Raw genomic sequence first — 23,362 nt, 5'->3', positions numbered from 1 at the left:
GGTTGCTTCCACATTTTGGCTAGTGTGAATAATGCTGCCCTGCACGCGGGTGTACAAATAATCTGTGTGAGTCCCTGCTTTCCATTCCTTTGGGTATATACCCAGTAGAATTGCTGAATCATATACTTCTATTTCTTAATTTGTTGAGGAACTTCCGTACTGTTTTCCATAGTGACTGCACCATTTTATACACTCACCAGCAATGTGCAAGGGTTCTGATTTCTCCATATCCTCACCAACACTTGTTATTTTCAGTTTGTTTGTTGTTTACTTATAATTGCCACCCTACTGGGTATAAAGTGCTATCTTACTGTGTGGGTTTTTTGTTTGTTGGTTGGTTGGTTGGTTGGTTGGTTGGTTGGTTGGTTTTAAATAGGCTCCAAACCCAACATGGGGCTGGAATTCATGACCCTGAGATCAAGAGTTGCATGCTCTACTGGCTGAGCCAGCCAGGTGTTCCTGTGGCTTTATTTTGAACTTCTCTAAGGATTAGTGATGATGAACATCTTTGCATGTGCTTATGAGCCATTTCTATATTTTCTTTGGAGAAATGTCTATTCGAGTCCTTTGCCTATTTTTTCAATTGAGTTGTTTGTTCTTTTGTCATTGTTGAGATGTAGGAGTTCTTCATATATTCCGGATATTGACCCTTTTTCAGATATATGATTTGCAAATATTCTCTCCCATTCTATGGGTTTCCCTTTCCCTCTCTATTTGATAGTGTCCTTTGATGCGCAAAAGTTCTTAATTTGGCAGTAGTCCAACTTAATCTACTTTTCTTTTAATTGCCTCTACTTTTGGTATCAGATAAAGAGATCAATGTCTTCCTAGTCAATGAACTCTGCCACATAGTCTAAAAGTTAAACAGAGGGACCCTTAATATTTTAATCTACTGACCCCTTTCATGAAGTCTAAGTGTTTGTTTGTTTTCTGGAAAACACTGTGAAATTTTTCGAATGCATGTTCTCAAGAGTCCTTCCGAATAGCCTTTCAGAAGTTTGCTTATTTATGAGTACAACCTCTCCTTCCTGTGCTAAGTCTGGGCCTCTGAGCCATTCCCCGCTCCTCACCTGCCCTGCACTGTAGCACAGACCCTGATCCCCGAAGCCTGCATTTTCCAGGCTCTCCTGTGAGCTGACTCCCAGCTGCGTTGAACCAGTAACAGTCACTGGCCTGAGATTGGAGGGCAGGAGGAAGGCAGAAGCCAGGGCATTTATCTTCTCTGTCTCTGCCTCAGAATCACCTTCGTGGCTCCAGCGCCCAGGGGAAAGACCTGGCCCACATCTTCTCTCAGGTGTGACCAGGGCCCCGTGGGCTCTGGCAGCACCCGCTTTTGCCTTTTCAGCTCCAGGAGTGGTGGTGGCTCATGCTGATGTGAATCGTTGGATTGCCTCACTGTTCAGCCAGGGGCTTTCGGGAAACAGCTGGTAAAACCGACCAAGGAAATAATAAGAAAATTTAGTAAAGGAACTGTTGACAGAGGGGTGGGCAGAGGTATTTTTTAAGATTTTATTTATTTATTTGTCAGAGAGAGAGAGAGAGAGAGAGAGAGGGAACACAAGCAGGGGGAGTGGGAGAGGGAGAAGCAGGCTTCCCGCTGAGCAGGGAGCCCCATGCGGGGCTCGATCCCAGGACTCTGGGATCATGACCTGAGCCGAAGGCAGACACCTAGCCGACTGATCCACCCAGGCGTCCCTGGCAGAGTTCTGATAAACTAACAAAGGAGACACGGTAACCCCGGGCTAGTAACAGCAAGGAGCCTCTATCACCCTTAGGCCCTGGCAAAGGTAGCTGGATGAAGACAGCTGTAGGGCAGGGACTGTGGCCTTCAGTGGAGGGATGCAGCCACCTCCAGGTGAACTGCAGGGATGAAGCTGGAGGAATAAACATCCTGACATCACTCTGCTCCAACTCTCCCATCTGGTGGTGCCTCCTATTGGCAGAACTCAACCCAGAAGGCAGGGACAAGGACCCTGCGATGCAGCCCATACAGGTCAACCTCTAGGGCCCAGAGCAGGGAGGAGAAGGCTGGAGAGCAGATCTGCAAGGACAAATAGAAAGTAGCAGGTACACCCATTCACGCATTGTCCCGTTTGGCTTCTCAGCGGCCAAGGCACACATTCCCATGGTCTGTGTATGGAAAATGGACTGTGTTATGACTCTTATTCTTATTACTTGCAATAATATACCTTTAAGAAAGTTCGTGCTCTACCAGGGATGGGCAAGCTATAGCCTGTAGACCAAATATAGCCAGCTGCCTGTTTTTGTAATTAGATTTTTTGCTGAGGCACCGCCCACTCATTCGTTGACATCGGCTCGGGCTGCTTTTCTACAACTGTGGCAGAGTTGAGTCGTTTCAACAGAGATCACACGGCCTGCACGGTCTAAAATATTTACTCTCTGGCCTTTTACAGGAAAAGTTTGCTGACCCCTGTGCTCTACCCGTTATACCAGGCAGAACCGGTTACATAACTTGTAGGTCTTAATGCAAAATGAAAACGCAGAGCCCCTTCTTCAAAATCCATTAAGTATTTCAAGATGGCAGCAGCAAAGCATTAAGGAGAACTCAGGGCTTTTCTAAGTGGGGAGGTCACGTCACATGGAGCTGCACAGATCCCACTCCTACGTGTATAAACATATATAGAATGTTTTCTATAGAATACCATGGCTGGGGCTCCTGGGTGGCTCAGTTGGTTAAGCGACTGCCTTCGGCTCAGGTCATGATCCTGGAGTCCTGGGATCGAGTCCCACATCGGGCTCCCTGCTCAGCAGGGGGTCTGCTTCTCCCTCTGCCCTCTTCCCTCTCGCGCTCTCTGTCTCTCATTCTCTCTCTCTCAAATAAATAAATAAAATCTTAAAAAAAAAAAAAAGAATACCATGGCTGCATGGTAATCCAATTATTTCACTATTCCTGGAGGTTTCAGGAGCAGGATATATGGAATTTGATATAATGGCAGTGTTCTAGGGATGCAGAGATCTACCAGAACAGAAGGATTATTTGAGGGAGAATTTTCGCAATGTGACATTTTTTCCATTAGAGAAAACTTAGAAACAGAAAATAGAACAGAGAGACCAAGAGACACAATATGTTAACATATACCTGCCACTATCCTTCTGGGATACCTCCCACCAGTTTCTCTCGATGAACATATATGGAGAAAAAAAATTAAACCTGGTTCTCCAAAACATATCTCACTGGTAAAAATGACTAGGTGTTTAGAATTCTATGCATCATTTTGGTATATTATAACATGGTCAGAAAAATGGTCCTCCTTATAGGCCCCTCAGGTGGTTTTCAGGTAAGGGGGTGTCTTTGGCATTAGGTAGCCCAGTTTCTGCCACTTATCAAGCTGTGTGGCCTGGGGCAGGTAACTCACTGCATTTTCCAAGTGCAGTTTCTTCCTATGGAAAAAAAAAAAAAGGATTTGATAATATTTACCTTCTAGAGTTTGAGAAATAGTGGTGGTTAGAAATAAATATAATTGGGGCGCCTGGGTGGCTCAGTCGTTAAGCATCTGCCTTCGGCTCAGGTCATGATCCTAGGGTCCTGGGATCGAGCCCTGCATCGGGCTCCCTGCTCGGCGGGAAGCCTGCTTCTCCTTCTCCCACTCCCCTTGCTTGTGTTCCCTCTTTTGCTGTCTCTCTCTGTGTCAAATAAATAAATAAAATCTTTAAAAAAAAAGAAATAAATATAATTAAGATGAGTGATCATTATTATGTTAACAAAATGGTAGAAAAGGTGGGTTCTGCTCTTAAATTGGGGAGCACAGGGCCAGGCTTCATCATTTATTAGCTCTCTACTATCCCTGGGATTCGCTGAGAATAAATGTTTCCCAAACACTCACTGATGATTTGGAGATTAGGCTATTATTTTTCTACATCCTATTATTTTCGTATTTGTTTCCTTTATCTGAGGTGATGTAATATGCGGCCATCTGCTTCCCCTTCATCCAAAAGCCACCTGAAATCATGCTTTTTCTGAGAAGCTTCTTCCAGGGCCCAGCAGGGAGGGTCCCCTAAGAGGTGGCATGCTTGGGGGACAGTCCAAACACCGTGCCAAGCAGTGTGACCTTCAAATCATTTTAGCACAAAAGACCTTCCAGAATAAGCCTTCATTTGCTCCTTTGGCATGGGATGAAGTGATTGTTTCAGTTATGACACATACAGCAGTCCACTAAAGAGGCTGAAAGGTTCTATGTCAGCAAGATGCTCTGGAGGGAAATATTTACCCCTGTCTTACCTGATAGGCAATTTAACTCTTTTACGAAATTAAACCTGGGGCACCTGGCTGGCTCAGTAGGTAGAGCATGCAACTCTTGATCTCGGGGTTGTAAGTTTGAGCCTCACGTTGGGTGTAGAGATTACTTGAGAAAACAAAATCATTAAAAAATTTTCAACTCGGGCGCCTGGGTGGCTCAGTTGGTTAAGCGACTGCCTTCGGCTCAGGTCATGATCCTGGAGTCCTGGGATCGAGTCCCGCATCGGGCTCCCTGCTCAGTGGGGAGTCTGCTTCTCCCTCTGACCCTCTTTCCTCTCATGCTCTCTCTCATCCTCTCTCTCAAATAAATAAATAAAATCTTAAAAAAAAAAAATTTCAACTCTACTTCCTAGCAATGTTACCTTGGGTAAGTCATGTGCTTTATAACCTCTGCTTCATCAACTATAAAATGAGAAGAAGAGCAACCAACTTTATGTGCTAGGGTTGAGGATTCAGTGAGCAATGAGCTAGTTATATAAAGCCCTTAGCACCGCAACTGGCAAGTAACAAGTGCCCAATAAATGTTAGTGTTATTATGAATTGTGTGTCATCACCATCATCATCAGATTTGGGTGACTTCCAAGCAGTGACAACAAAAACTAAAGGCACCACTCTCCTTTACCCTAACTTTAACTTCCATCTGCATACTTCCTCTGCCTGTCCCCATCACACATTAATATCCCTTCTCTTCAACTCAATCTTGGGGGTCGTGGCTTTAGGCAAGATGTTAATAAGAAGGCTATTGCTGGTGAGGAACTGAGGGAGAGGCTCTAGAAGTGAGGGATTAACACAACAGGAAGAAACCTAAGGCTAGACTGCTAGGAGATCCTTCTGAAAGCCAGAGAGAAAGGAAGGTGTGGTATCTCTCTGTTATCTCTGGCTTGCTGATTAATATTCAAAACAAAACGTTTTGCTCCCATGCAATCCACTTCTTCAGAAAGACATTGACCAGGTAAAGGAAAGAGATATACACAGGATATCTTTTTAAAATGTTAAATGATAACTGTACCAACAAGACATGGCAAGGATTTACTGCTGGAGATTTTATTTACTAAATTTGCATTTTATTTACGTATGTCCCACATACTGCTTTAATCTTCAGAAGCAAAGGAGCTGGTTCTTTTAGTAGCAGCCAGGCAAATCCTTGGCTGCCTCCAGGGCCAAGCTTGGGAGAATCTCACTCTGTGTTTTCTCCACTTCATAAGTCACAAATAGCTTTGGCCAGGCATCATCGTCCTCCCATTTTATTGTTTGGAGAATGCATGAGCCACTGGGCAGCACGTCTTGTGCCCTGATTCATAGAAGCTTGGCCCTTGCCTCAAGCTGAGGCAGCCTAAGTGGAGATTTCAAATGTGTCATGAGTTTCCCGGCCAAGTTCCTTCAAGCACCAACTCGAAAACTCAAAAATAGCCCTTACTGAGGGAGCTTGACCTGTGACAAAGATTTCCTAGCTGGGAGCATGTATAAGAGGGCTGCTGTTTTTCTTTTTTTAAAATCTGCTTTAATGTCTCTATGATGTGAATTTGCTTTTAAGATTGTATTTGAAAAAATCACTCTTGTACTTGAGTCTCCTGTTTGAGAATAGGGTTCCTTAATTCTTAGAGCCGAATTGGGGTTAGTCCTGTGCCAGATCTAAGGATTAAAGGAAACAAGAGAGAGCCTTAGCTTTTGTTTACTTGGGATATCAATTTAAGTCTCTATCTAGGAAATTTGGAAGATCTATCTAGAAAAATCCTGGTGGTTAAGGACCCTGTGGTTGGCCTATGTTCAGATTCTGATGCCAGGGTCTTTCAGAAGTTAAAGGCTCAGGTCAACTCAGAGATTTTGAGGTTCTGATATAAAAAATATAAGAATGTATAAGAAATAGCCAACAGGGCACAGAATATATGGTGTATTTTAGGAGTTCTCTTTTTACAACTGAACACTTTTAACACAAAGGGGAAAAAACCCAATAATGCATTATAATTACTTATTCACCAGGTAATGATTATCATTTATTAGGAAGTATTCATGCATAACCCCTATAGGGGTATGGACTGGTAAGAGTGCACTATTTTATTTTATTTATTTATTTTTTAAAAGATTTTATTTATTTATTTGAGAGAGCGAGAGAGAGCACATGAGAGGGGGGAGGATCAGAGGGAGAAGCAGACTTCCCGCTGAGCCGGGAGCCGATGCAGGACTTGATCCTTGGACTCCAGGATCATGACCTGAGCCAAAGGCAGTTGCTTAACCAACTGAGCCACCCAGGCGCCCCTATTTTATTTATTTTTTTAAAGGTGCACAATTTTAAAATTCCTGACTTCTTTCCCATCAGTGTGTCTCTGGGACTCTGTGTATAACAACCTCATTAGGCAATAAAGTCCAAGGTCTAAATCTGAGGCCTTTGATAAATGTGAGGTGAGAACCATATGTCTCTTCTGTCCCTGCCTGTGAGAGTCCTTGTCTGTTACCAGCTGTGTGACTTTAGGCAGGCTGCTCAGTTCCTGTTGGCATCAGAGATACCGACGTCCTAGCGTGGTTTTGGAAATTTCCATGAAGTAACTCACACAGAGCATTTGGTTCAGTGGCTGGCATTAGTAAATGCTCAGTAAACATTAGCTGGAGTTGGTCTCTATCATTAGAGCTAAGACTCTATAGGTTGGCCAAATTTATTTATTTATTTATTTGAGAACGAGAGAGAGCACAAGTAGGGGGAGCTGCAGGCAGAGGGAGAAGCAGGCTTCCCACAGAGCAAGGAGCCCATTGCGGGGCTTGAACCCAGGACCTTGAGATCATGACCTGAGCCGAAGGCAGACGCTTAACCGACTGAGCCACCCAGGTGCCCCGGTCAAAGTTTATTTAATTGGTCTCTGTGGGTCACTGCCACACCCTGAGGGTATCCATTCTTTGTCCATTCATTCAACACATAATTATTGAATGCTTACTTTTAGTTTTTAAACAAATTTTGTTTTACAACTATCATGTCTGTATTCTAATTAGGAAGCCAGCAATAAGCAAGAAAAAAAAATCACCCATGATCCCATGGATCACAGGACATTAATATTAGGCACATTTAATGCATTTTCCTTTTTTCTCTTTCCTGTTTTCTCCTCCTTTTTTATTTTTTATTTATTTTTTATTTATTTTATTTTTTTTAAAGATTTATTTATTTTATTTATTTGAGGGGAACCTCGGTGGCTCAGTTGATTGGGCATCTGCCTTCGGCTCAGGTCATGATCCCAGTGTCCTGGAATTGAGCCCCACATCGGGCTCCCTGCTCAGTGGAGATTCTGCTTCTCCCTCTCCCTCTGCCTCTCTTCCTGGTTTGTGCTCTCTCTCAAATAAATAAAATAAAATAAAATAAAATAAAATAAAATAAAAGATTTATTTATTTGAGAGAAAGAGAGAGAGCGTGGGGGAAGGGCAGAGAGAGAGGGAGAAAGCAAATCTTCAAGCAGACTCCCAACAGGGGGCTTGATCTCACAACTGTGAGATCATGATCTGAGCTGAAATCAAGAGCCAGTCGCTTAACCGAGGGAGCCACCCAGGCACATCACTCCTCCTTTTTTTTTTAACTGAGAGGAGGAAACAGTACATATTTACTTTTGAATCTCATGATTTTTTTAAACACATTAACATAATATTTTCCTGATTTCATTAAGAATTCTTCATAAATATAAGTTTTTAAGAGAGAGAGAGAGAGAAACAAGCAGGGAGAGCAGCAGAGGGAGAGGGGGAAGCAGACTCCCCACCGAGCAGGGAGCCCAATTCAGGGCTTGATCCCAGGACCCTGTGATCATGACTTGAGATGAAGGCAGATGCTTAACCAACTGAGCCACCAGGTGCCCCTATAAATATAATTTTTAATGGCTGCAGAAAATTCCAACTATGAATATACTGTCCCCTAATCAGTTTCCTATTGGTGAGCATTGAGATAATGTTCCTTTCCCCCCACCTTTGGGCTATTAATAAGTAAAAATGAGAATAATACTTTTGTATCAATCTTGGTTCATATTTTAGATAATTTCCATTTCATTCTTCCATTAACAACTATTTTTTGAGTGTTTACTCTGGGTCAGGTGCTGTGCTGTGTGCTGAGGATCCATGGGGTAGAGATGGACAGGTGTGGACTTTGCTTTCACAGATAGAGCTCCTATTCTAAGAGTGAGACAGATAATAAATGTGCGAAGAAACCCAATACTTGCAGATAGTGATGGGTGCTGCCAAGAAAAGAAATAGGGTGTGTGACAGAGAGTCCCTAATAAGGGCATTGGGCAGGGAGGTCATGGAAAACCTCTCAGAATAATTGAGATGGGTCATGGAAAACAGTGCAAGGACTAAGGTGAGGCAGATGAGGTGCCTAGACCCCCAAATATTAGGGAGGCACTCACTGGCAGGTCTGTCTGCACATGACCTTGAGAGCGAGTGCCTCCTTCAATTTGGCACCCTAGGCACTTCACTCACCTCACCCAAGTCCCAACCCTGATGGCAACAAATATAGGAAAGGCATTGCAGGCAGAGGGAAGAACAGAAAATCAGTCCCTATGATTGGAGTGGAGGGGAGAAGTGCTAAGGGAGCCCCGAAGCAGAACCACCAAAAGAAACAAGATAACATTTTTTTGAAAGTTTTGAGAGTTGATCACATTTGATGTATTTTTTTTTTAAGTATCCAAGTAGTTGCCATGGGAAAAACTGGTCTTTCACTTCTTCTTTTTCTACCCCCCAGTGGTTTAGAATTGTTTTTATTTTTTTTAAAGATTTTATTTATTTATTTGACAGAGAGAGACACAGTGAGAGAGGGAACACAAGCAGGGGGAGTGGGAGAGGGAGAAGCAGGCTTCCCGCGGAGCAGGGAGCCCGACACGGGGCTCGATTCCAGGACCCTGGGATCATGACCTGAGCTGAAGGCAGATGCTTAACGACTGAGCCACCCAGGCGCCCCTAGAATTGTTTTTAAAACTCACATATACTGGGAGGCAAGGTTGGGGGTAGGGGGACACCAATAAACTTTTTCAGGGCTTAAGGGCTTGAAGGTGGTATTTCTCAGTCTTGGTTACGCTTCATATTTTTTACTTTTATTTTTTTAAAAGATTTTACTTATTTATTTGACACAGAGAGAGCACAAGCAGGGGGAGTGACAGGCAGAGGGAGAGGGAGAAGCAAGCTCCCCACAGAGCAGGGGGAGCTCGCGATGTGGGACTGGATCCCAGGATCCTGGGATCAAGACCTGAGCTGAAGGCAGTCACTTAACCAACTGAGCCACCCAGGTGCCCTTGGTTGCACTTTAGAATCCCCTGTGGAAGCCTTAAAAATATACTGATGCCTGGGAGCCCTTGGTTGGCTCAGGTCTGCAGAGCATGCAACTCTTGATCTGAGGGTCGTGAATTTGAGCCCCACTTTGGGCTTAGAGATTACTTAAAAAAAAAAAAAAAGACTGATGCCTGAAATTCAGATTTAATTGGTCCGGGGTGCAGCCTAGGTGTGGGGATTTTACTATGAAGACAAAATTGATAACCACCAGTAGGATCTTGTTCTGAGTATGAGCTGTTTGGGTAAGATGTTTACAACGTAGAAGAAACTAGCTTTTATATGGGTGCCTGGATGGCTCCGTTGGTTAAGCGACTGCCTTCGGCTCAGGTCATGATCCCAGGGGCCTGGGATCGAGTCCCACATCGGGCTCCCGGCTCAGCGGGGAGCCTGCTTCTCCCTCTGATCCTCTCCTCTCTCATGCTGTTGCTTGCTCGCTCTCTAATAAATAAATAAATAAAATCTTAAAAAAAAAAGAAGAAACTAGCTTTTATAGACTCCTGTAGGCTCTTAGTTTTATCCTAAGAAGAATGGGAAGCCATTAATAGGTTTTAAGTAAGATGGTGACATGATCTGATTTTTATTGGAAAAGAAAATCACTGACTCGCCTGGCTGAGCATGCGACTCTTGATATTGGAGTTGTAAGTTCGAGCCCCATGTTGCATGTAGAGATTACTAAAAAAAAAAAAAAAAAAAAAAAAGTGAAATCTTTAGGGCCTGGGTGGCTCAGTCAGTTAAGTGTCTGCCTTCGGCTCAGGTCATGATCCCAGGGTCCTGGGATGAAGTCACACGTGACCTCCCTGCTCAGTGGGGAGTCTGCTTCTCCCTCTGCCCCTTCCCTGCTCCCTCTCTCTCTCTCTCTCACAAAAATAAATAAATAAAATATATATTTTTAAGTGAAATCTTTAAAAAAAGTTAAAGGGGTGCCTGGGTGGCTCAGTCGTTAAGCGTCTGCCTTCGGCTCAGGTCATGGTCCCAGGGTCCTGGGATCGAGCCCCACATCGGGCTCCCTGCTCCGCGGGAAGCCTGCTTTCCCTCTCCCACTCCCGCTGCTTGTGTTCCCTCTCTCGCTGTATCTCTCTGTCAAATAAATAAAATCTTTGAAAAAGACTCAAAATTGTTAATATCGTTCCCCCAGTAATTCCGCTTCTGGGAATCTAGCCTATGGAAATTTGTCACGCTGCAGCCAAGGTGATTTTCTTTAACTTTTTAAAATTTAATTTATTTTTTTTTCAAGTACTTTAGATAACAATTTTTAATTACACAAAAAAATAGACTGTCTTCTTGCAACGTAAAATGGGTTAAGACCCTCTGTGTTGACGTAAAGACACTCTTGACTATCCTCCCCAAAGGGACCTCCCCTGTTTGATGTGCATCTTGCTCAGCTTTCCTCTGTGCATCTGCATCCACATTATGTATCAGATGCTTTAGTGAAATCTTTCCGGGGCACCGTGGGGGTGGGGGGATGTGCTCAGGTGTGCAACTCTGCCCCTACCAGCCAGATTCTTTCCGGTGGGGAAGGTGGGCAAGTATAAGGTGGGAGAATTTCTAAGCACATTTCACATTGCAGGGGACAGGGATTGCGGGGCACCCTCTAGTTTTTTACAATGTGAAGAGACGGGCGAGATGTAAGGACTCCATGGGCACATTTCAGGTGGGGGCTGGGTAGGTGGCTATCCACCCTCTCTCTTTTTCATTTTTACTTTTTACCGTATAGGGTGGGGAAAATGGGCACACGTGAGCCCTAAAGGGATACCTGCGTGTGCGCGCGCGTCGTTGTGAGCGCGCGCGCAAAGGGCACCCCAGGTCCTTTATTGGATGCCTGTTTACACCCGACTGCCAACCCTCCCGGGTCTGGTGCTTTCGGGAGAGCATTTGGGAGGGTGTGCGCGTGGGGGTGGTGGCGGAGATTCCCCTCTCCCATGATCCCCCGCGGCGGGGCGGAGACCTTAGCGCGGTCCCCGGGGAGTGGAGGCAAGCTCCGGGCGCGGGAGGACGACCCGCTCGCCGCGCCCGCCCGCCCGGCCCCGCCCCCCGTAGCCGGCCCCGCCCCCGTGGACGGCCCCGCCCCCGTAGCCGGCCCCACCCCTCTCCTGGCCCGGCGGGCGCCGGCACCGCCCCTCGCTCCCAGCATGCCGTGCGGTAGCGGCGGCGCGGCGGGCGGAGCCGGGAGGCGGGGAAGCCGTGGCTGTGTGAGCGTGAGGAGCCGCTGCCACCGCCTCCTCCTCGCCGTCCTCTTCCTCTTGGGTCCCGGCGTCGCGGGCCGCCCTCGGCCCTGGAAGAGACGTCGCCTCCTCTTCCTCCGCCTCCCCCTTGCGGCGCCACCCCCCCCTCCTCGTCCTGCGCTGCGGGCTCAGGCGGAACCCGGAACGGCCGTCCGCCTCCCCCGCCCTCTGCCGCCTCCTCCATCTCCTCCTCCTCTTCGGCTTCCTCCTAAGCCCCGGGCGGGAGCGGAGTGTCGGCGGCGGTCGGTTCGGGCGGCGACTCGCGCTTCTTTGGGCGGCGGCGCTTGGCCATGTCGTGTCGGGGAAGGTAATGAGCCGCAGAGCCCCGGGGTCTCGGCTGAGCAGCGGCGGCGGCGGCGGCGGCACCAAGTACCCGCGGAGCTGGAATGACTGGCAACCCAGGTGGGTGAGCCGGCACCCAGTCCGCCGCCCCGACCCCCGGGCCGCGCCTCGGGCGGGCCGAGGCCTAGGGCCATCCGGCTGGGAGGCGCGGCCTAGGCCCTCCACTCCCCCCCCGGGAACCGAGCGCGGCTTCCTGGGTCCCCTCCCGCCCCGGCTGGGGGAGGAAGGCCGTGGGAGGCGAGGCCTAAATGTCTCCCCTCTGCATTTCAGTTTCGGGGCTGGAGCTGAGACCCAGGGCGCCCGGCAAAGGCACTGGCCTAGGAGTTGGGTCAAGAAGGGTGAAGAAAGGGGCCTGGTGGTGGGGGGGGACTTTCTGGTTACCACCCACCAAGTTGGAATTTGAGTTGGGGGATCCTGGGAGTCCAGGACCCTCTCTGTTACCCATTCACTTTTTGGTCCCTCATCCTCTAAGCCCCCACGTAAAAGAGCTCCTTAACTATGATCCCTTCTGTGAGCCCTCCCCCCCACGTGTTAACATTTCAAAAAACAAAACCCCCAACACTCCAGGGGTTTAATCTGACTTTGGGCAGGGCAGTTGTGGGGCATGAAATGAGGTTGTGACTGTTGATGAGGCCGACCACTCTCGTCCTGGGAAATGAAGTTTTCCCCAAGTGCAGGGGCATTTCCTCTGGTGGCGAGCAATTCATACTTGGTGTTTTGAGCAGACCCTGAGAGGAGTAGAGAATTTCTTCTTGCATGGAGGGCATTTGGTCTCAGACCTCTTTGGAGCCTCCTTGGAATTGAATATATTTGGAGCATCAACTTTTTTTATATACACTTTTTGTTTGTTTATCATTAATCATGGGGCACACTTGTGTCTAATTTAGGACTGAGTGTCTAGAAAAACTTCCTAAATGTATATAATGTTTTAGGGTTAGTTGATTCGTGGAGTTTTCGTACTTTGAAGCACGCCTGAATTATGATTGACCTGTAACTGGTCAAGTAAGTGTTAAGACAGTTTGTTGGGATGACTTTGGCTTCCTGATGGTTACATGTAACTTCAGCAGTGCTGGAAATAATTTGTTAAGATGTTAGAATGTAACATTTTAAGACTTGATAGAAAAATCCTTTGGGTGAATGGGTGGTAGCAAATCTTAGTCTGTTTAATGTGCCTTCCCAAATCTTATGTCTGTTGAGAACATTTGTATATAACTAGGTGACTTTAAAAGTTAATGCTTGACTCTAGAATTGAGAAGTTAAGTAGTTTAAAAAAAAATTGTTTGAAAAGCATAGCTTTACTTGTCCTTGACCACTTAGGGTTTGTGAATGCTTTAAGTACAATCAGTTGACTACTTTAAGTAATTGTTATCTGTAATTGATATTCTTAGTTGTTTTATATTTTCATTGAAATGTGTGAAATAGGTTTTTTTTCTATCTAATGAAATTAGATGATTAATGAGCTTGAATTTGACAGCTCTTTGACGGTGGATTTTCCATTATTTTGCAGTATTGTGGTCAGCGTATATGAAAAAATTTAGTATCCCTTTACAAGACTGAAGTGCTCCTCACAAATAATCCTAGAGCTTTTGGAAAAGAATGAATTGTAGCTTGTAATTCTAAATAAATGGAGTAGTGAAGTTGCAGCCACCTGCTGGGGTCACTTGACTTCATTTGACAGATAAGAAATGGAATGGCTTATATATTTATAGAATATATACATGGATTATTAGTATTATCCATGTTTTCTTCTTTCATGTGTTCTATTTCTTGGCTGTGTGTGGTGTGTTTGTTGGGGAGAGGATGTATGCTTTCTTTGAAGCTATTCTCTGTAACAAAGTCTCAGAACTTATTGCCTAGGTAGAGGGATACTGTGAGATATAGTTCGTTACATGGAGTTTAACGTAACAGTTAGGATGTTGGAAATACCTGACTTTTTTGTAGAAGAGGGAACGGAGAAGTAAGGACAGTATCCCATAGCAGAACTTGATTTATTTGTGGGGTTGCCATAGTTGTTTTGTTAAACAGCCAGTAAAGAACCTTGTTTGCCAAGTTATAATTTTCATAAGTTAAATTTGAGGTTGTTATTCTGTCCGCTCTTCAGAAAGGTGACAGACTCCAGTTAACTGACAGAATAGAGGTTTGGTTTAAATGGATATTTATTTATTTTTCTAAACATCTTCAAATGCAGGCAGATTGCTTATGGTGCATGTGAATCATTTTGGTTTTTAGAAAAATTATTTGCCTTTCTGTACCATTACTTCTCTGATTTTATTTTTATTATTTTCTTAGGTTTAGACTTTTGAACAAGTGGGGTATAAAAAAACAATTCTTTTCGGTTTCTCTTAGTGTTAATTTGTCAGTTTGGAAACCGACTTTTGAGCCAGTCGTGGCCACACATGATCTTCACACATATTGACAGGAAGTGTTCCAGGTGGCTGAATAGACTAGTGTCAAATGGCAAAAGAGCAAGCCCATCCTTGATAGAAGCCTACCTTTAGCAGAAAGCATTTATAAAGCACTGGTTGATAGTCTTCCTTTTCATTCACTATACTCTCAATTAAGATTTAAGAATGATTAGGCAAAATGAATGGTTTTATCATTGCCACTAGCCAACGTATGTCCTTTTCTTGACTTTGTTTTGGAATATAATCTTCTAGTTGTGCCAATCAAGATAGAGGTTGGAATGACTTTTTGAAAGTAAATATATAATTATTATATGTTTTAATATTCCAAAATGACATGACTAATTTGACATTGGAGTCAAATATAGATTAGTTCGGAAGCATTCAGGTCAACAGAAAATAAGATTTTACTTCTACACTTTGGAGTCTTAGAACTTTAACAGATTTATATTGGATGTTTTACAGTGCCCAAACTTAAAACCTTTCTACAGTTCTATAATGATAAAACTGTATATTAAAAATAGCTTCCATTTTTGGTAGAATGTAGACAGATTAAAGTTATCAAAAGTACAAGTACCTTTATTCTCTGTTGTCACAGACCAAAAAACAGGAAGAGTGTTGTGAAGGTAGAAAAGCCAGAAACTAGTATGTCTGGCATTGTGAGAAACTGGATTTTTGAAATCAGAGTTGTCTCTTCAGCCTTTTATGAATCTGTATACTATTTGATGTCCACAGATACATAATACAGTGAAATACATTAAAGAAAAATGAAGTGGAGTTACATATTTTATAACCATAAATAGAGCTTTAGTAGAATTTAATGGTTACCAATTCTGTACCACAGATTTTCAAGTACACTATGGGGGTTTATCAGATAACTGTGTATGGGTGTTTAATTTGTGGGGAAAGTTTGTGTTTTCCATTATATAATAAAACATGCTTCATGAAACATTTGGCAATTACATCCTTAAATTGAACCTTTTTTCCCCTTCTGTTTTGGTTCCTTTTTAAGTTGGGACCATAACTGGACGGTATTTTAATAACAGGAGATTATGTAACATTCTAATGCAATGAAAACATTTGGCTTTAGGAAATATTGATCCTTGAGGGATTTTTATGACTAATAGAGCCACTATGTTTAAGGAGGTTATAGGTTAATATGGGAGAAAGGACTTGGGAAAGGTGAAGTATTATATGGATATTAATTGTGATATAATTTTTGATATTTTTATATGTAATTAATAGAGTTTAAAACCTGGAGAGCCAGAGGATGAAAAACTGTGCAGTTGAGAAGGGAGCAGCAGGACCATGAAATTGATCTATTTTGACAGTAAATTTGGGGGGTTCTCAACCCCCCCCAAAGTAAGGAAGTGGCAAATGCAAGTTGTCCTTGGTAAAAAATTTCCAGTTTGATTAGAAGGATGGGGTAGTTTTGAGGAGTGGTACAGATAAGAGATAGAGGTCCAAAGCTATATTGGAGCTGTATTGTAGGCCTTGAATCATAGCTTAAAGAGACTGCTAAATACCTGAATATTCTGTTTGTAATTCATGATTTAAATTCAGACAAAAGTATTCAGCCCAGTATGTGGGAATTTCCATAAGCAAAAGCCCCTCATGAGTTATCTGGTGTTGATTGAGGATGGTCTGCTCACAATTCAGTTTAGGTTAGGACTCTTAAATGGAATGATCATACACAGAAAATATAGTGTGGTCCATGGTGTCTTTTTTTTTTTTTTTTTTTAAGGTTTTATTTATTTATTTATTTATTTGACAAAGAGAGACACAGTGAGAGAGGCAACACAAGCAGGGGGAGTGAGAGAGGGAGAAACAGGCTTCCGCAGAGCAGGGAGCCCGATGCGGGGCTCGATCCCAGGACCCCGGGATCATGACCTGAGCCAAAGACAGATGCTTAACGACTGAGCCACCCAGGCGCCCCCCATGGTGTCTTTTGTGAACAATGAATTCTCACAACTTTTTTTTTTTTCTCCCCTATATTCCTTATGCACCCATTTTCCCATTCCCCCACCCTGCTCCCCTCTGGCAGCCATCAGTTTGTTCTCTGTATTTATGGGTGTGTTTTTGCTTTTTGTTTGTTGGTTTATTTGAATTCTCACTACTTTTAAATTTAAGATTTTCTGCCTTCACTGCCTTGCATATAGTAGATATCTGCTTACTTGCCTTTCTTACTTTTTCTAATCACCTAAAATAAATCCCTGGGGTTCTTTTCAGTGGACCTCCCTTTATGGATTCACACAAGCAGTTGTTTGGTGTCTCTTCATGTTGTTACTATTTTGGTTACCTGTCTTTGGCTATCTTAAAGTTTTCTTTTTTTTTTTTTAAGATTTTTTATTTATTTATTTGACAGAGAGAGACACAGTGAGAGCGGGAACACAAGCAGGGGGAGTGGGAGAGGGAGAAGCAGGCTTCCCGCCGAGCAGGGAGCCTGATGTGGGACTCGATCCCAGGACCCTGGGATCATGACCTGAGCTGAAGGCAGACGCTTAACGACTGAGCCACCCAGGCGCCCCTATCTTAAAGTTTTCTCAGAGCTCATTTTTTTGGGGGACTACAGAATAAAACATATCACCTTTTGTATGAGGCCTAACAGTAGAGATTGCAGGTATTTTGTGGTTTAGTTTCTATATGAAATATTCAAGTTTATTACACTTTAATTTTTTAAGAATGTGGAGTGTAACCTATTATAAGTTCCTATTTTGACATTTGTGTTTTTATAGTGTTAGTTTTTCTCCATTTGTATTAGTTGATTGTGTATTTCCTCTCCTGAATTCTTTTTTGTACTCCACTGTTACTTTTTTTTAGATGATATTGATATATGTATAGATCTTAAGTGAATTTTGACAAATGTATGACCCCACTCAAGATACAGATACATAATTGATTTTCAGTTGGATTACACTCCCTTTCCACCCCTGCTCCCCAACCCCCCAACTGTGTACAGGTAGATCTTGCCTTAAAATTTACCGTAGAAAGGAAATCTTAGAATATTCTTACGATTTATTACCAACTTATTGTTTCTGTGGATTGATAATCTTGTTGTCTTCAACATATTTCTTTTTTTTTTTTTTTTTTTTTTTTGCTATAAACATACTTTCTTGGGATATCTAAAGATCATTTGAAAACAGTTTGAGATGGTGGCTTGCTCCTTAACTTCTTCAGACATTTCAGTCCTGGGATACACAAGATCGCCTCTTCTTGGCTAAGTTTATTCCTATCAGCTGCAGGTTCATGTACCTTTCTTTACCCTCTGGATACCTACTGCTGCTTGTTTTCCAGGCTCTGCCCAGTTTAAACCTTGTACTTACCTTAAAATTCCTACCCTGCTACTTCTACCCCCTGTGATCCCTCTTCTCTTGCAGCAGTTCTACAGTGAAAGCTAACTTGTGCTTATCACTTAAGTGATTGATCTCTTAAGTCCCTGAGGGCTGAGTCTGTCCTTTTCTCCCCTGCTTCTGTGTCTTACTTGCCCTAAAGCACTCCCGAAGTTCATTTCTGCCTTAGGGCCTTTGCATGCACTGTTCTTGCTTTGTAGCTACTGTCTGGATTGCTCTTCTCAGAGTACAATGACCTGGATGCCCTCATGCTGTCTCAGCGTAAATGTCACCCCTCACTGAGAAGAGGTATCCTTCTCTAACATTTCACCCTGGGTTTTCTTCATTGCACATAACACTGTATGAAATTTTCCTGTGTGTCATCCCCAATAAAACACGACTTTCACATGTGCATGCATCTTAATGGTTTTACCTCTGCATCCCTTCTTACCTGCTAGTGCATCAGTTACTAGGGATGCCTGGCTGGCTCAGTTGGTAGAGCATGTGACTCTTGATCTTGGGGTCATGAGCTTTCTTAAAAAATAGTATACACTCGATATTTGAGGGTCCTTCCTCAAGTAAATACATGAAAATGGAATTCTGCAAATTTGTATTTAGAGTTAACTCTAGTTTATAACACTGTTACTGTGGGAGGCATTTTGAGGGGAGCTGTTCCTTGTAGAGCAGCCTGGTTAGCCTGAGGCAGCAATTTAAATAAGCTGATTGAACAGGTTTAAAGAGACATTGTTCTAGTGTCGCCAGATCTTTTACAGAAGAAAAAATATTTTCATTTAAGATTCATAGGTTTTATCCATTCTTGAAAAAAATACCTTGCTCACATATTTAAAGGTCTTTTACACATTGACATCTTACCCCATATCTATTGTACATATATGTACATTATTTAAACAATCTAATCACTAAAAAGTTAAGCACTGGGTTGTCCCTTCTGGCATTCCACTAGAATGCCTGAGTCCTTGTTGTATGCCTGCTGATGGGGAATGAATGAAAAATAAAAATTTTCCAGAACCAGGGGCACCTGGCTGGCTCGGTCAGTAGAGAGCATGCGACTCTTGATTTCGGGGTCCTGAGTTGAAATCAACTTCCATGTTGGGAGTAGAGCTTCCAAAGAAAAAAGTAAAAAAAAAAATTTTCCAGAATCAACAGATTTCTCAACATGGTGAATTACTTTTTTCATATTAATCTTCCTTCATACCTTTTCAAAAAAGGGAATTGTATTTTTTTTTTTTTTAAGATTTTTTATTTATTTATTTGACAGGGAACAGAAGCAGGGGGAGTGGAAGAGGGAGAAGCAGGCTTCCTGAGGAGCGGGGAGCCCAGTGCAGGGCTTGATCCCAGGACCCTGGGATCATGACCTGAGCCGAAGGCAGACCCTTAACGACAGTTATGCAGGCGCCCCAAGGGAATTGTATTCTTGTTGGAAATTATTTTTTTATTTGGAGCTTAATGTTGCTATTCATATTAACATAGTATGTCTAGGATCTCATGTTTATTTTAAAAACTTTTATTTATTAATATTTTATTTTTGAGAGAGAGAGAAAAGGGGCCAGAGGGAGAGGGGGAGAGAGGATCTTAAGCAGGCTCCACACCCAATGCAGAGCCCAGTGTGGGGCTCAGTCTCACAACCCTGAGATCATGACCTGAGCTGAAATCAAGTCAGATGTTTAACTGACTGAGCCACCCAAGCGCCCCTATTTAAAAACCTTTTAAAGGCTTCCCATATTTGTTTATTTATTTATTTAAAGATTTATTTATTAGAGAGCGGGCTGGGGGAGGAGCAGAGGGAGAGAGTATCTTGAAGCAGGCTCCCCTCTGAGTGCGGAGCCCAATGCAGACCCGATCCCAGGACCCTGAGATCATGACCTAAGCCAAAAGCTCAACCAACTGAGCCACCCAGGTGCCCCTAAAGGCTTTTTTGCGTTTATTTTAAAAATCTTTTTTTAGAGAGGTTTCTGGTATCAGAATAAATTTTGTTTTGTTTTGTTTTTTGGTATGGAACTTCCTAAGTTATGTTATTTTTTTTTTTTAAGATTTTTTTTTTTTTTTAAGATTTTATTTATTTATTTGACAGAGAGCAAGAGAGGGAACACAAGCAGGGGGAGCGGGAGAGGGAGAAGCCGGCCTCCTGCTGACCAGGGAGCCTGATGCGGGGCTTGATCCCAAGGACCCTGGGATCATGACCTGAGCCGAAGGCAGACGCTTAACGACTGAGCCACCCAGGCGCCCCTTTTTTAAAGATTTTATTTATTTATTTGAGAGAGAGAGAGAGAGCACAAGAGGGGGAGCGGGAGAGGGAGAAGCAGACTCCCTGCCTAACAGGGAGCCGGATGCGGGATTTGATCCCGGGACTCCAGGATCATGACCCGAGCCGAAGGCAGTCACTCAACCAACTGAGCCACTCAGGCGCCCTGTTTGTTTATAAGAAGAGACACTACTTCTCCTTTTCTTTCTTTTTAGCATCTTTTTTAATTTTTATTTTATTTTTTTAAGGTTTTATTTATTTATTTGAGTGAAAGAGAGAGAGAGAGAATGAGACAGGGGGATCGGCAGGCAGAGGGAGAAGCAGACTCCCAGCGGAGCAGGGAGCCTGAAGTGGGGCTCGATCCCAGGACCTCTGGGATCACGACCTGAGCTGAAGGCAGACGCTTCACCGACTGAGCTGCCCATGTGCCCCAGCATCTTTTTTTTAAAAAGATTTTATTTATTTAGAAAGCACGGGCAGGCAGGAGGGAGGGGCAAAGGGAGAGGGAGAGAGAGAATCTCAAGTGGACTCAGCACTGAGTGCGGAGCCCAATTCAGGACTTGATCTCACGACCCTGAGGTCATGATCTGAGCTGAAATCAAGAGTCCAATGCTTAACTGACTGAGCCACTCAGGTGTCTCTCTTTTAAGCATCTCAAAAGAACCTCAGCAGTGCTCTTAGAGTTCACAAAAAAATTACTAATGGCTCTACAATGGTCTAAGATAATTTATATTCATGTGTGTTTGCATATTTTTAAAAATCCAAAATACTTAATACCTTTTCTATTGAATGGGAAGAAGGTTCCACTAATAAATATGGCTTGGACTATATACTGACAAGATACTCATTTTTCCTCCATATATGACAGCATTGGCAACATTGTCTTTTTTACCGAAGCTCTTTTGAATTTAATTTTTTCCCTTTTATTTAAATTTGTTCCTTGAAAATTTGTTTTTCTACATTATCTTTAGCATTTTAATCTTCTGATTTTATTTTTTGTTATTTTTAATTAAGTTGGCCCCTTTTTGTTACTTTTACTTAAGTAGGCCTCATGTGCAACATGAGGCTTGAACTCATGACCCTGAGATCGAGAGTTTAATGCTCTACTCACTGAGCCAGCCACGTGCCCCAATCTGATTTTATTTATTTATTTTTAAAAGATTTTGTTTATTTGAGAAAAGAGAGCACAAGCAGGGAGAGAGGAAGAGGGAGAGGGAGAAGCAGTCTCCATACTGAGCAGGGAGCCCATTGCCAGGCTGGATCCCAGGACCTTGAGATCACAACCTGAGCCAAAGGCAGACGCCCCCTCCCATCTGATTTTAAAAGATGGATGTGTGTGTGTGTGTGTGTGTGTGTGTTTAAAATTTTAACTTTCATCTTGGAATATTTAGTTCTTTGAAACAACCCATGAACAACTCTTGGTGTTCTTCTTTTGAGGGTCTCCCTGTTTTATGTTCCTGATAATATGAATCCTGGAATTCTTGTCTGAAGTGCAACACTTTATTTCCAGACTGTTTGTTTTGATTCTAACACTGGACGTTCAGATTCATTGCCCTAATGCCAGATTTTATGTTGGCTTCCTGAGATTTGCCAGATTCAGACAGAAAAACCTATTAATTGTGGGAAAGGTGTCAAATTTCTATAGAATGGGACTCTGATTGTGTTAGATTCTTTTTTTTTTTTTTAAAGATTTTATTTATTTGACAGAGACACAGCGAGAGAGGGAACACAAGCGGGGGGAGTGGGAGAGGGAGAAGCAGGCTTCCCGCCGAGCAGAGAGCCCGATGTGGGGCTCGATCCCAGGACCCTGGAACCATGACCTGAGCCGAAGGCAGACGCTTAACGACTGAGCCACCCAGGCGCCCCTATGTTAGATTCTGATAAAAAAAAAATCCCAGTGCTCACCAGTATCACATAGTATGGTGCCGTTGAATTTTTCTTGCCTGTCTTTATATTCTTCAAGTAAATGTGAAGAAAAATGAAAGTGTAGCAGGTTCCCCAACAGCAGGACTATGAAACTTGAGATTCAGTGTTTATTCTTTAGTCGGGTTTAAAGGAATCTACCTTGGGTCATCTGACTAGCTCAGTTGTAGAGCATGTGACTCTTGACCTCAGGGTTGAGTTTAAGGCACATGCTGAGAGTAGAGTTTACTTAAAAAAAAAAAAAAAAAAAAAATCCACCTTAAGACACTATTGTTTTTGAAGGACTTGAGTTAGAATTCTGACCATGAAAAAATGATTAATTCTGTCATAATTTGAAATATTGATAGCATTTTATTTTTTTATTGATAGCATTTTAATGTGTGATATCTTATTCCTTTTTTTGAAAATACTGAAATGAAGGGACACCTGGGTGGCTCAGTTGGTTCAGCGTCCAACTCTTACTTTGGCTCAGGTCATGATCTCAGAGCTGGGAAATTGAGTGCCAAGTCATGCTCTGTGCTTAGCAGGAAGTCTGCTTGGGATTCTCTCTCTGTCTCCCTCTGCCCCTCACCCTGCCCGTGTTTTCTCTCTCTCTCTCTCTCTCAAATAAATAAAATCGTAAAAAAATACTGAAATTAAAATTGAAGTTACGTTTAATAAAGATTGTATGTGTGGAGAGTAACCAAATGGCTGACTGTAAAACAAAGTTTTGTAAAAGAAGCCTTTATTTAAGTGGCCTATCTTGTGTAGTTACTGGAATGCTAGTATTCCCTATGTTTTTACTGTTATTAGGATATAAAAATTACACCAGTAGTGCTCTTCTTCCCACACTTAGTTCATATAAAAATCCATTTGCTGTTGTAGTATAATTGCATTGGAGAAGTTAGAAATAGAACCGGTGTGTTTTATGTTCCTCTTTCAGGTGTATTTATTTTTAAGAGTATGTGCATTTTTATTTAGTATTGATCCTTCACATATATTTATCTTAGGAGAGGCTGGTGTCATGAAAGTAACAGTGGAGTAAAAATGGGAAGACAAAGGTCCTTTGTATTGGCACTACCCAGTTGTTCCTCTCAGGAGGTAATTCTTGCCTTCCCTAAGATGTAGGGTTATGGGGGTTCAGGTTTGGAAGATGACTTTCAAAATTATTTAAGTGCTACACAAATGCTTTTTAGATGTTGCCATGTCTGAATCAAATTTGGAATTTCAAAGATCCTCCCTCTTTTATCTCTTCCTCAAAAAGTTTTGGAATTTATTACACGCATGTGCACACTCACACTCTAGTTCACATTTCTTTTTTTTTTTTTTTTTTAACTTTATACTTTTTTAAA

General features: G+C 42.9%; 1 protein-coding gene across 5 annotated transcripts in view; it reads left to right on the top strand.

Moving 5' to 3' along the window:
* Positions 1-11,716: 11,716 nt before the first annotated feature.
* The window catches only part of SMG1 (SMG1 nonsense mediated mRNA decay associated PI3K related kinase), a 104,329-nt gene continuing 92,683 nt past the window's right edge, over positions 11,717-23,362 (top strand). For 3 of the 5 annotated variants that reach the window (XM_064592585.1, XM_045875059.3, XM_045875061.3), the window contains exon 1: positions 11,717-12,174. In XM_064592585.1, the coding sequence (XP_064448655.1) occupies positions 12,083-12,174 (92 nt within the window). In that variant the 5' untranslated portion in view covers positions 11,717-12,082. The remainder of the gene's footprint in view (positions 12,175-23,362) is intronic. The other 2 variants (XM_064592586.1, XM_064592587.1) reach the window with 1 other exon arrangement.

The sequence above is a fragment of the Mirounga angustirostris genome, unplaced genomic scaffold (genome assembly GCF_029215605.1).
Source record: "Mirounga angustirostris isolate CCGP_5_RB_7025 unplaced genomic scaffold, mMirAng1.0.hap1 SCAF_5, whole genome shotgun sequence".
NCBI classification, from domain to species: Eukaryota; Metazoa; Chordata; class Mammalia; order Carnivora; family Phocidae; genus Mirounga; species Mirounga angustirostris.
This window is presented reverse-complemented; position numbering and strand designations above follow the sequence as displayed.